The sequence below is a fragment of the Egretta garzetta genome, unplaced genomic scaffold (genome assembly GCF_000687185.1).
Source record: "Egretta garzetta isolate BGI_Z169 unplaced genomic scaffold, ASM68718v1 scaffold271, whole genome shotgun sequence".
NCBI classification, from domain to species: Eukaryota; Metazoa; Chordata; class Aves; order Pelecaniformes; family Ardeidae; genus Egretta; species Egretta garzetta.
Window position 1 is genome coordinate 7029451 of NW_009258669.1, and position 13842 is coordinate 7043292.

The 13842-nt window shown below is 42.3% G+C and overlaps 1 protein-coding gene across 1 annotated transcript in view; it reads left to right on the forward strand.

Moving 5' to 3' along the window:
* DGKQ (diacylglycerol kinase theta) overlaps positions 1-13836 on the forward strand; it is a 78970-nt gene extending 65134 nt beyond the window's left edge. The window contains exons 20-23 of the mRNA XM_009648658.2: positions 3023-3169; positions 4779-4890; positions 6742-6894; positions 7931-13836. Of these exons, the coding sequence (XP_009646953.1) occupies positions 3023-3169; positions 4779-4890; positions 6742-6894; positions 7931-8029 (511 nt within the window). The 3' untranslated portion in view covers positions 8030-13836. The remainder of the gene's footprint in view (positions 1-3022; positions 3170-4778; positions 4891-6741; positions 6895-7930) is intronic.
* Positions 13837-13842: the final 6 nt, after the last annotated feature.

Sequence of the window (13842 nt, forward strand, 5' to 3'; positions counted from 1 at the left end):
CTTGTTTGTGCCATCACAAATTGGCAGGAGACTGCTGTGGCGGGCAGTCTCCTGGATGTAAGGTTAGGCAGAGAGAATATTCGCCACAATTTAATGCAGGTTTAGAATTGTTTTACAAAGATAGAGAACTGTTCTCTCTCTTTGAGGGGGAGAAGGTTTGAAAGCATTGGTTGGTTGATTTGTTGGTTTTGGGTTTTAAAATGCTTCAGGAGCTCCCGTCTAACTATTTTTTTTTCCATCTTGGGTCCTCTGTATGTGAACCTGGTAAAGTTCTTTCCCAGTCAGTAAGATCACCCGATAAAGAGCACTCAAACGGATGCTAATTATTGGTCAGAGCTGTTGGCTTTTGCAGTGGTAGTTTCCCACCCAGTGGTGGGCTTGTTGAATTGCAGGACTAGATAAAAGGTGGTCATTTTGTTCCGCTTGGTAGCTCTCCGTGCACTGTGCTGCAGTTCTGAGAGGTTTGCTTCTGAGAAGTTACTTAGCTGTTTATTAGCGCTCATGGGAAATTGCAGTTCATTTAAAAAGGCCTGGCACATCACCTTTAAAAAAAGAGTTCCCCAAACCTACCTTTCCGGGGTGCAGCAGTTGGAAAGAGCTCTGAGAAGTCTGGCTTTCTGCATTAGCTCACTTCGTTTCTTCACCATTTCTGAGGACTGGTTTCTTTAGGGTTTTTTTCATGAAAGTTTGGAAAGCAGTTACCGATGGTCTTGCTTCCTCTGGCCACCAGAGGTGCTTGCTGCTTGGGCAACAACTGCAGAGATGACTAAAGTGACAGCATGAGTTGTTTATGGGACTTTTTAAGAGTAAAGGGTGTTTTTCAATTTGCTCCATCAAAGATTGCAATACTTTAAAAACACTTGTATACTTTCATAATCCATGAAACTGGTCCTACATAGGATCACCTTTTAGTCTTATCTATTCTGAGATACTCAATTAGCTAAACTGAAGAATCAGTCCCGCCTTCTCAATGTCCCTCAGGAAGGGTGTATGTAGCTTTTTGGGTGTAGCCAGTGGGGCATCAGGTAGTATGTGAATGTTTGCTATACCTGTAGTGCATCTTTTGTAGAAAAACAAACCAAAGCATGATTCCTGAGCTGCGTAGGTCAAATCCCAAAATTCACCTGAGCAGTAGGATGTTGCTTCCATAACTGTACTCCAGAGAGCCTTCCAAATAGTTTTGGGATGACATAATGATGCAAGTGTTTCAGCCAAGCTCACGCAAGGACTCACTGGCTCCATGGGGATGGATGAGCTGCATGTAACACCCTGCCCTCCTCTCTCATCCCCAGCAGTGTAATTTATAGCAGTGACTGCAATGTGGGTCTCACCTAATACAAACCTCAATTTCCTTCAGCACAAATGAGGTGTTGGAGACTGCTCCAAGGACAACGTCCTCCTTCCTGCCTTGCTAATTAACTGTGGTGAAACTACTTCTGCAAAATGTATCTGACCAGCGGTTTGCTTTAGGAGATGCTTATTCTTTCTACCCAAGTGGGCAAGCCAGTATGTTACTGGCGACTGCCAGCAGTAGACTGACAACTTCCACTGGCACTTTCTGCCCAAATCATGTCCCACATGTAGACATGCAAAGAAGGGCGGTGATTCTCTTTAGTGGTGGATCCAAGCTTGGCTGGCCATTTTAATTATAAAATCTTTCAGTCGCCTTCAAAACCATTGGGTAGGAATTGGCTTGGTAACACGAAAGAAATTGGTTTGTTCATTCTTGTTTGGTCTCAATGTCCTAATAAGATACATAAATGGAGCAGAATATGTATGCAAGAATGGACTGATAGGATTTAATCTCTGACAGGTTTACCCTTTGTTGTGTGTCGCAGGGTGCTGTATCCGATGTCACTGGATCCTCAGTGATCCATAAGTGTTTCTTAGAAGTCATGTAATTCAGGACTGTGTCTGCAGTTATGGCACTGTGTCATATTCTTTCATTTTCTGCAGCCTTCCTTCTTCATGCAACAAAACTGAGCACTTCTTGGGGATATTTAAAGTATTGTGTTTCCTACCAATATTCCATTACTTTTCAGTTGTATCCAAATTAGACAAAACCTGTCTTAGCATAGACGTATCTTACTGTCTGGTTTGGAGTAGAAGCATATGTTAAGCACATGTTAAATGGTGTTACATCAGGTACCTTTAATTCAGTGCTGTTTAAAACTGTTAGCATGTAGGACTAATCATTTCCAATCTGATAATTTAAAAGAACTGAACAGTCTCTGTCTGAAGAGTTGACTAAAACCCACATGCTAAACTGGCTGTCTTCCCCACTTTAATGTCTACAGCAGTTAGATATAATGCTAGAAAGATTTTGCAGAGTTGGATTCCAATGACATCCATGTGCTAGTAGGGTCAAATAATGGAAATTTATGCTTTTTATTTTAAGGTTGCCCTGAAGGCCATGTATCCAAAGGTTTCCATTATAGAAGAAAATATTGTGTGTGTTTAACTAACATGTGTTTATGTTATTCTTAAAATATTTTGACATTTCTAGAGATGCCATAAAGTCTTCCTCATCTTTTTTAACTCTGAAATTAGAGATGTTAGAGCTCTGTCACAAGTTAACATTACTAAGCATGTTTTAAGTGTCTACAGCTCACTATATTTCAAATGAATTAGCGATGCGTAAAGCAAAGACTCACAAAGGTTTTTGTGCCTTAGTTATTCCAGCATTGCATGAGAAAACATTTTAAAATGTTTCATGAAGTTTACATTTCAAAGAGGCATTGCATGCAGGCAACACTTTAAAAAGGGATGATTTTTCTGTAATAAAATTTCACAGATCTCCATGTGCCTTGACAGCACAAATCATCCCTTAAGTAACAGGTGTGTAAAGTACCAGTTCATGGCTTATGCTTTGTTTCTCCTGTAAAGCTAGAAGAATTTGGAGAGGGTTTTAATTGAAAAACTCTTTAAACATACCTGCTAGAGGACAATACTAGTGTGCATACGAGGAGGAGTGCTATGGTGGGCCTTTCCTTTTAGTTACAGGATGTTTGTCCGCTCCTAGGTTTCACAACAAAGGAGTTTACGTGAAAGTTGGGCTGCAGAAGATAAGTCATACCAGAAATCTTCACAGAGACATAAAGCTTCAAGTGGACCAGCACGAGGTGGAGTTGCCAAGTATAGAAGGACTCATTTTTATTAATATACCCAGGTAAAAAGGGGAGGAAGAATCCTGTGTAGATGCATGTACGTGTAGAAATGCTGCTTGGTTTTGAGCATCGAAAGCCAAATGGTTAGATAAAATGTTAAAGGGTCTAGATTCATAGATGGTTGTTACTGGGTATTTTTGATTATTGCCTGACTCGATGGCTTCGCAACTGTGCCTAACAAGCTAGCTCTTAATTCTGTTTTGACTTTGTTTTTCTGATTCTTTGAAACTCACAATCTCACTCCACATAACGGCAGTACTGTCTTGTTTTCCAGCACAAACCCCGTACATTTGCTATTTCTTTTGTGTCCTAACAGTCATTTAGAATTATTTCCTCACCAGAGGTCTTCAGACTTCTTTCAGAGCAGTTTTCTAGTAAAACACAACTTTTTAGGAATGGTTGTAGGCCTGTGGCTTCTGTTCACTACTACTGCCCCCTCCCCCAAACTGTTTGAACAGTCCATGGGATTTCACCATGACTTGTAGAATGATCAAAGATGATGAATTTGCACACCATTTCTGGCATGCTAGAGACGAGGTGCCTGAGCAGCTCCTGCAGTGAAGGCCAGCCAGGGTTCAACTGTCAAACGCTGTCCCGGTCCTACAGCCTGCTGGTCAGTGTATGTGGAGTCGGCAGCTATCCACGTAGCTGTGGAAAACCCACAGTTCAGGTAGCTTTTGCAGGGTTGTGGGGGCTGCCCTGACATGTGCAGGGAGCTAGAGTTGCTGCGGTGGAAGAAAGGAAGGCAAATCTACAGGAAATCTGGCTTCCTTAGATGGTGCTGTTAGGAGAGGCAGGTTTTTTGTTTGCACAAAACCCGCAGGTAATCAGTGCTGCCATACTATTTTTTTTCAGTCACACTCTTAACTCAAACTACCTGCATCTCTTTCCATCTTAGTCTGAAAGTGTTTCAACTTTTTATTCAAATACATATATATCTACATGTACACCCATGTACATGTGCATGCACACAAGTATACGTTGCACGTGAGAAGGCAAGATCACAATTAGTAGTGAGCAGCCAATGCACTAAACCAGTGAGTGAGTGATTTGAGTAAGGAGGGTCAGTGCTGCACAAAAAGCAACACGGTGTTAAATTGTCAGAAGCATTTCAGAGGATTGAAGTGCAGGCATACCTGCTTAACTACAAGTGAGTTTGGCCAGGTACGAGAACGAAAACTTGATACTTGTTTTAGCTTTAGTTTCTCTTCAGTGGCTTACGTAAATACTGTCAAGACCAGTAAGATCTATGTAAGTTCTTAAGTCTTGGAAGTTAAGGTTGAGTGTAGCTGTAACCTGTATTTCCCAGCAAACTAAAACTGTTTGGAGTTACTTTCTTCTTACCTGCTCTTTTTCTTTCAAATGGAAACTACTTACTTCGCTCCTTCTTTCACTCCTAAAAGATCTGGTCAGAAGTCTTCCAGATTTTAGGAGAACACTTCCTGTTTTTACATCGCAGGAAAGCTGTGCTGCCTCCTCCAGCTGGTGGGGAGCAGAGCGTCTCGCTTTTGAGGTCTGGCGAACCAGCCACCCCTAGCAGGGCAGCGGGCAGGGTGCTCTGTGGCAGATGGCAGGCCCGCAGGCGGTCACTGTGCTGTGCTCTCTACGCAGCTGGGGGTCCGGAGCTGACCTCTGGGGGTCTGAGAGTGATAACCGCTTTGAGAAACCACGCATCGATGACGGCCTGCTGGAAGTCGTCGGTGTGACTGGCGTCGTCCATATGGTAAGTTGGCGTCCCAGTAAGAACAGAGGAAGCGTATTTTGTCAGACGGGTGTGTTTTTGTAAAAAACAGTGCATTGCAAGTGCATAGTCCTAAAAAGTAGGCACCTATGTAAAGTTTTGCCATCGTTTATTCAGGTACTTGTTGCGTCACACAGAAATGGTAATATACCATAAAGAGAATTCATGAGCAGCGTCGGCTGGCTGTGAACAAAGCATTCAGATGTCGGGAGTTTAGCTGTAGCTGGTGTGCCTGTTCGGGGACTGCAGTACCCTCTCAATGCCTGTTTATTGGCCTGCCCTGAAGATCCGTGTTTAGGTGCCAGGCTATGACAGGCAGAATGGAAAACGAAGAAGTAACAGGAGTGTGAAGAACTTGTTGAAAATGCATGGGGAAATGCTTCATGACTTAAGTAGGCTTTGAACCAAGGCCATAAGCATACATGTACACATATATGTGAATTGCAAATTTTATAAATATATATATATATATATACACATACACACACACACACTTATATAGATATATTTATACACACCCCAATATGTATTATGGAATGCACTAGTTTTCTCATAAGAGGTATCATGGTGTCAAAACCAAACAGTCCATGGGTTGAAAATGAGAATTTATTTTAATGTTAGAAAACCACCCACTCTTCACTTAGTGTATTTGTGAAAAATCTTGTCATACCTCATCACAGTCAGGGCAGAGATTCCTTCTAGACAGCTGGCTTTATTATTATCTGCCACAGGCTTTCCGATACCTGTCTCTGAGGATCTGATGGTAGCTGCTCTTGATCCACATGCTACGTATGCCAGTTCTGCAAAGAATATTATGGCTCAATTTGTGCAACTGTAATTATTCCATGTATGAACGTATTTTTACAATGGCCTGCTATTAGCAACACAGTCCTGTGGGACAGCTGGCTATTTTTATCTTTTCTTCATACTTCTTTCACTATCTTAAATCTGCTGCTGAAAAAGTATATGTGGTCAGGTAACTAGAGACAACTAATCCATACAACCACCAGAAATGGGAAGTTGGGTGCTTAAAATTGATTGTGCAGCTCAATCTTTGGTGTTGGCCAACTCTACCATTTTATAATTTAGATCTTTTAAGGAAGAAAAATACATAACATTCCATTAGAAGAAGTGGTTTGGTAGATATCCTTAAAAATTTTGTGATGTTAGAAGCAACAAGGAGTGTACCCGTTGCTTTAGAACATAAATACTAACAAACCCGTGCTCTGGTTTTGTGACCTTCTGTTGAGGTTTTTACCCCCATGTTTGGTGTCTGTACACATTCCCCAAGAGAATGTGTAGCAGCAAAGTTCATTGTGCTTCACTTTTTGCGGTTAACACTCAGCCGTTAGTTGTAGTTGAGTATATGCATATGTAGTTGGGTGTGGGGGTGTGTGTATATATATATGTAGTTGTTTGGCAAAACTCTCTCTCCATGCTTTATGATAAAGTGCTTTTAGACTTTTGAGTTTCATAGGTGCTGTGTGTATAGTCGGGTGTTTTGAAAATGTGTTTACTACGTTATGGAGAGGGAAGTAAAAGCAAACAATACCTTTGTGAGTGTGTGCTCCTTGGCCAACCTGCATATGCAGACTCCTCTGTGTACGTTATTTTGCCTCTGGCAGCCTGCAGGGGTACCTGAGTTCTTCTTCATGCACTACCTTAATAGATGTGGCAATAAGGCATCCTATGCAGATTTTGCCTAATCAGTTCTACTTGAAACTTAAAATGTCAGGTGAGAGTAAAATTCTGTCTGCCTAGTTTAAGTGCAGCTAATATTTGCGCTTCTTGTTTATTGGGGTGATTGATATCCTGGCTTTTACTTCCTAACAGGGTCAAGTCCAAGGTGGTTTTCGATCAGGAATACGCATAGCCCAAGGCTCATATTTTCGTGTAACACTCCTAAAGCCAATTCCAGTTCAAGTTGATGGAGAGCCCTGGATTCAGGCCCCTGGCCAGATTATTATTTCTGCTGCAGGACCAAAGGTACTGGCCTTAGGTTTGTTTTAGCAAGTTGACTTTGTTTCCCCAGTGGATATTATTGTGTTATCTTGCTTGCCTGTGGTGTTCTGATGCTTAATTTTAAATGAGCTAGTTGGCATGGTGTGGTAACTGTTGGATAAATACACAGCAGTTTCTACAGAGGATGGTTTGAGGGCCCTCACCGCTGGCTCAGATGAGGCTTTTGTTTAAAACAATAGCCCCTGAACTTCAGCCTAGTGACTTAATTTTTTCCCCTGTATTGAGATCTCCAGGCAGCGTTGCTTGCCCTGAAGCAGATCACAGTTATGAGGGCCATGGTAGTACTGCAGCGTGCAAGGTAGGAAGGAATCTGCTGGCGGTGCTGGAGAAGGAGAGGTCTGTCAGAGAGCAGCAGAGGGGAAAACTGAAAAAGGGAGGAGAACATTTTTTCCGTAGTTGACTGTGGTGCACACCAGTCTACACATTAGCCTGCTACCTTAAAGATGCCTTTTTAACTCACGGAGATTTGTTGCTACAGGCGACCTCGGAGAATATGTAGCCCTACTGGGAGGGCTACCAGAACAATGGCCCTTGCAGAAGAAAAATGGGTGAAAAAGAGGGTCATACCTCAAATGTTTTTGAATATGTTAAACTTTGTTCTTTTCCTGAGAGAAGGGGGGGGGAAAGACAAAGAGAGAAAGAACAAACCTAACTTGTCCTCCCAGTGAGAAAGATTTCTATCTTTCTATCAGGTTAGTGACTAAAGTGTTATCTGTATATATGTGTATGTATATGTGTGTACGTGAACATATATGTGCGCACATACACATCCTTATACATCTATATGCATATACATTCATGTGTATATATGTTTGTAAAAAAAAAAACCAGTTAATCCTATTGCTTTATAAGGCTAGGTGCTTCAGACAGTTGTGTATTTAAATGTTTTTCTATTGCAGTTCCAACGTTTTACTTGTTTATTATTTAGTTGCCTTAGATCTGCTTGTAAGTGACTACAGATATTTTAATACTCACTGTCTTTTAAAACTTGCCGTTTTAGGTCCATATGTTGAAAAAATCCAAGCAGAAACAAAAAAAACCTGGAAGCCTGAGAGAAATGAGGGTGGATAGCATGCCAGTATCTGAAGGAGGACGCTAAGTGGAGACCTGTGCTCAGAAGTGATGCAGCACACCTACTGTAGATACCAAGATGGTTCAGTAAAACCGAGCGCAGACAACTAGGGAAGAGGGTTGCTTATTGAGCGTGCCTTTCATTACATTTTGATAGTACTGGGTTCTACTTCATCGTTCAAAGATAGTGCCTCATTGTTGCAAATAACTACTATGTACCACTTGTCTCATCTGAAATGTTGACTTTGGGTTGCTTTTCCATAACCTTTTTCCCAGTTTCTCATGTATACAGAAACTGAGGCCAAATAGAGATTCCAAGATGCTGAGATTTCTGCATCTACCTTCACAAATACTATTCCCCTCCTCCCAGCGTTTTCGTAAAGAAAATCATTCCATAGACAAATTTTGGTGCATTGTTCCATGAATGAAAAATGTGTTCTTTTAAATTAATGCTCACAGTAGCCTCCCAGCTAAAAAAAGTCAAAGATGTGAGCTGCCGAGAACTCCTTGGATGAGTCCAAATAGCACGGCTGAAACAGTACTACCGTAAAGAGAAAAATACAAAACACAGGAGAGATTATTTCTATAAAAGGAGCCCCGTGCAGGGGGAAGAGAGAAAGTACTAGAACAGTTGAGGCAAAATATTTCAGAGAGTTTACTTCAACAGTATTTGGATAGTATGAATGAAGGGGAAACAGCTTGTAGGGCAAGTTTTCAACTGCAGCTTAGTTTATCCTAGATTATTCAGCCAAAGCCTGTTTAAAAGGCATTTGAATTTCAGCAGCTACTACTCTAACGTAAAAAAGGAACAAGAATACCCAAGGCAGTATTATGTCACACTGATTTTTTTTCTGTCATTGAAACTGTTATCTTTGACACCAGACTTCCCTTCTTGTCTTCACTTGTGCTGTTTCATTTTCATTAATTTGTCACAGTTGGACTGTTACTGAACAGCAACCTCAAAGACTAAAAGAGTCATCAGTAATTAGGGTAAAAAAAGTACCATTTAATGTTCACTTAAGTAAATGAGCACAGTCCTATGTTAGAGCTGAAGTACAGAGCAGCTTTTCTGAGGAGCCTTAGGAGGTATTGAGGCCCGTAGTGTGTATGTAACATGCTGTAGGCATCAGATAACTGGGAATGCAATAGCTATCATGAAAACTCACTTGCCTGGTCAGCCTTCTCCAGTCCTCGGTGGATGTTGTTACCAGGCGTGGGCCCAGGGACACAGCGACTGTCTTTTCTCACTTGGATGAGTGTGTGCTCTTTGGATCAGAGAGAGATCGCCTCTCTGTGCTTACCCATCTGCTGAAAATGTGGGGATCCAGTGCTTCTTTTACAGCTTCCTGCCAGAGGCTGGCGCTAGAGCAGGCATGGACCTGCCATACACTACATACACCTGCTGTCCGTGCCATAGTTGTGTTGGTCTGCACCCACATCGCTGCTGCTCTCATCTCGCCGTGATTCTCCAGGGACTGAACCTTTCACTTCAGGTCAGCATCACACACAAGCCAGCTGTGGTGCAGGGGCCAGCGTGGTTTTGCGACTTGTACGCATCTGCTGCTTGGAGCTACTTTAATGTTGGCCAGAGCCCCCTTAGCTAGCCAGTGGGCTAGCTTGTCCTTTATTGCACAGTAATAATTAATTCAGCTGTGGATGGCATGAATTCATCACTCAAGCGGCACCTATAGGAGCGTTCCTCTTGCCAGTGTGTCTAGAAAAACATCTCCAGCTGTTCCAGGGGACTTCAGTGTAACATTGAAATACACAAAAGCCGCTTTGTGTCGGAGCCAGTTATGTGCTGCGGCATTTCTTGCTAGGTCTTGCTGATCAGTCTGTACTCTAAGCACTGTGCCAGCTCCAGCAACATCTGATCATTACCTGTGCTTTTTACTTTCCAGTCACGTTGCAATGAGGGTGTGAATGTGGGTGCTGCAAGACATCCATTTATAGCAACAGAATGATATAGCTAATGCTATAAACGGAGACAAAACAGCCATGCAAAAATGGCATCTGCCTGCAGCCTCGCCTTCCTGTCCAGTGATTCCTTCTATTCTTTAGTGTTCTGGTAGAGATGCTTTTGGGGCACTGACTCCTGTTTTCAATGAAGCCTGTTACTAGTTGTTTAAATTGTTAATTTAATTTTAGGGATGTTCTTCAAGTACCACCCTGTGGACTACGACTTACCTTTTTATTCAACGTGCAGATTGGACTCATGCTATTGAAGGAGATAGTTGGATAGTACAGAGCTAAAGGCCTCATCTCCTGATCATTTAACACAGGGTTGTCTCTGCTTCAGAACCTGGGCTTGAAGGATCAGCTGGAGCTCTTCTGGCATCCTGGCACCAGCTTTTCAAGTAGGAAGGGTGAAATGTGGTATTTCAGGATATGCCCTCTCAGGATGAAGCTCTCAAATAAGAGAGGATATCTGAAATAGATTGCTGCTTGTAATTGTCCAGAAAGCTGGAGGAACTGCTTTATGTCCTCAGGGCAGCAGAAAGAATCGTTCCAACTGCTGACTCCGTAATGGAGAGTAAAACTTGACTTTTTGTTGCAGAAAAGATGTGTAAGCATTAAGCTTGCTGGTATTGACCGTTCTTCAGCCCTAGTAAATAAACCTGTCTTAATGTTTTTCCAGACATACATCATCCTGCAGGATGCACCTTGACAGTGTTTCATGTTCCTGGCTCATTAAGGGCCTGGCTGTCTCTCCCTGTTGCTCTGTATCTGTGGTCTGAAATAGCATGAAACTCTCAGGCCACGGTATTTTAATCAGAGGGCCCCTTACTGTGGCATATCCTTCCATGGGCATTTTCCATCCCTGGAACACTGTACGAGCCTGTCTCGGGGTAGCGTCATTGTAGCAATTATGAACTTGTTCTCACAACTGCCAGGGGGATCCTGGTGGAGGACAGGAAGGCTTTTGACTTTTCCCTTTTCTTGCCCTTTTTCCAGAAACTGACTCTCACATGTTTGAGCAGGTGATTGCCACACTGGAACGAAAACGTATCTTAAGAAAAACACACTTGGCATTCAAAGTCTCTGTGCATCATAAAATGATTCTTCGTGTGCTTTGAAGACACAGCAGACTCCTGGGCAGCTGAGATAGGAAAGCTCCTGTAAAGCTTTTAAAAGGAGAAGCTCACTATTGAACCCCTCTATTAAGAAATTCCAGCTTCAGGTGCTGTGAAGGCCAGTATATCAAGAATAATTTTTTTTTATTATTTTATATTTTTTTTACATTTTCATCGCAGTCAGAGGCCTGGTATTTTCTTCCATAGTATCCAAGACTTCCTTGAAGAGAGGAGGTAACTCTTTGTGGTTAATACATAACATTTTGGCTTAGCCTTTCCTTTGAACAAAACAGTGCAGTATAATTTACACGGTAGTGGGCACATAAATGATTCTTGGCATGGAGTCTTTGAGTAACATTGTGTGAGAACCTAGTGGTTACACGGACGAGTGCTTTAAATAATGCAGCAAGAAAAGTGATGGGAAGAGGCTTGCTTCTGTCAGGACAGGTGTTAAATCAACATCCGGGAGACAGGACCAGGAACCGTAATCTATAGACAGGGAGGAGGTGCGGGCTCATTGCTATCCTGAGCGCGCTCCTTCATCCTCTCTCTGCTGCCCTGCTTTTTTACCTTGCCTACAAACCGTGGCAGGCACAGATTGCACAGCGAGCGTCTCTACTGCTGAGATGCGCGCTCCTCACCACCTCCTAGTGTCCCACTAGGCTTTGCCAGCGTGGGGGAGAGAAGGGGCCTGAAAGTCACGGTGCATTTCAAATACCCTGCTGTTGCAGACGAGAGAAGGCAGTGAGTTGGTTAAAACCTGTTTTGATGGGTAAACACATTACCTCTGTCTTGAATTAGGAGAACCGAAATTCAAAAGCTCATCCCTGAGATACAGGTGCTACTTCAGAAAATTTGCTGCTTTTTCCCCATGGCTTTTATGCTTGATTTATATAGTTTAAATTGCTGATATTTTCATTGCATTGATTTTTAAATGAAACAGCATTATTTTGCCAAAACCTTTCTGCTTATTTATATATGTGTATATATGTGTGCGTGCACATATATGTGTATACACACATACGTACACACACCCTTTAAAAATAGGCCTTACTGTATTTCCTTTCATGGTGCCTACTTGCACAGATTTTGCTGTGCTACAGCGTACTGCTAGCACTCGCTTCTGGATCTTTCTCTCACCAGTTTTGGACAGAAGACAGAGCTTGCTTCCTTACTGGTCCCCCCGAGGTTCCCAGCAGATATTTCTAATGGACATGTGCTTTCCAACAAGACATGACAGCAATACAGCGAAAGCACAACTGTGTTCAGAATACAGGCTCTGCATGTGTACCGTCTGAGCTCCTCTTTAATCAAGTCTCTGTGGGTCTAAAATCAACGGTGATGGTTATTGTAGCATTTTTAAAAACTAGAAGAAGCTGTAGCGTAGTCCACTGCAAGATGTAAATAAGGAACAAAATTAAATGAAATTTTATAGACAATTGTTCATTAGTCTTCACAGTTACCCTCTTAGAAGTATTGTACAGATTGCATTTCTTTAAAGAACAAATAATATCCTTGTTTTGAGTATCAGCTGTTTGGAATTGCTAAGCATTTACATGTGCACGTTACTCTGCAGCAGTCTGTTGGTGTATGAATGTGTCATTATCCAATGAAGCCTCATTTTGTGGGAGAAGGTGAGTGGAGCTGTTATGACACTTAACAAGGACTTGCATTGAAGACACAACAGATTTAGCTGCATAGGTATTTTGTAACGCACTGGCTGCGTGAGCAGGTATGCCCTGTGTCGCGTAGCCACCAGTCCCTACGCCAGCACTGAAACTGGGGGTACGCTGGAGCTGTGCACCTGAGAGACCCGGCAGTAGATACTCCTTCAGTCTGCACCTCATACCTCTTCTCGCAGCCTTCACAGTAACTCTGCGTTTTCCTCTTCTGCTAGGCTGCCTTCCTGCCCTTTGGGGCCAGCCTTTAGACTGAAACTGGTGAAAAAGGCACAAGTATGGGGTGGTGAACGTGCGCAGAGAGCGGGGGCGTGGAGATCCTGCTCTGAAACACCACTCTGGCTGTTGGGCTTAGACTTTTCATTAATTTCTACTTCGGCTTCTACTTCGGCCATTTAACAGCTGTGCAGCAAAGACTCAGCAACTACTGAACTACCTTGGATTCACAGTGACAGCGTTGCCTCATTTTCAGGCTTTGATCTTATATGCACCAGTGCATGTATCACTTCATATACTTTTGCACTTAACAGAAAATGCAGGTTAGATAGGCTTAGGGTGTGGCAAAATTGCAATGTTTGTACTTTTTTGTAAACATGGGGATGATTCTACAAAGATGCACTTTCAGGTAACGATGAAAACAAGTTTGTAGAATGCAACTGTTTAGGAGTTTCTCTGACTGCAGCGTTCCTTGATCCCTGTCCATCTCTAACACTGTGTTCTCCTTGAAAGCCTGCTTGGGAATGAGAGATGGTACCTTCCTCCCATCGCTGTATGTATTTAGAGCTGACTGCCTGAAAGTTCGTGTATAAACAATTACAAATTGGCTGCTATTCTAAGATTTAGGTTTATTAGACTGATTTTATAATGCACAAAAGTAATGTTAAAGTTTTATTTATAATGTCAACATTTACTGATCTGACACTTGGCTTGTAGGAGAGTTCCAGCTATTTAATGTATTTTTTTTAACAGGGTAGCCATTGTATGTGTGGAATGGAGTAAAACGAATGCAAATTACTGATCTTAACCTGCAGTTAGACCAGCAGTTTCAATGTTTACAGGACAGTGACTATTGATTGTAAACCCATACA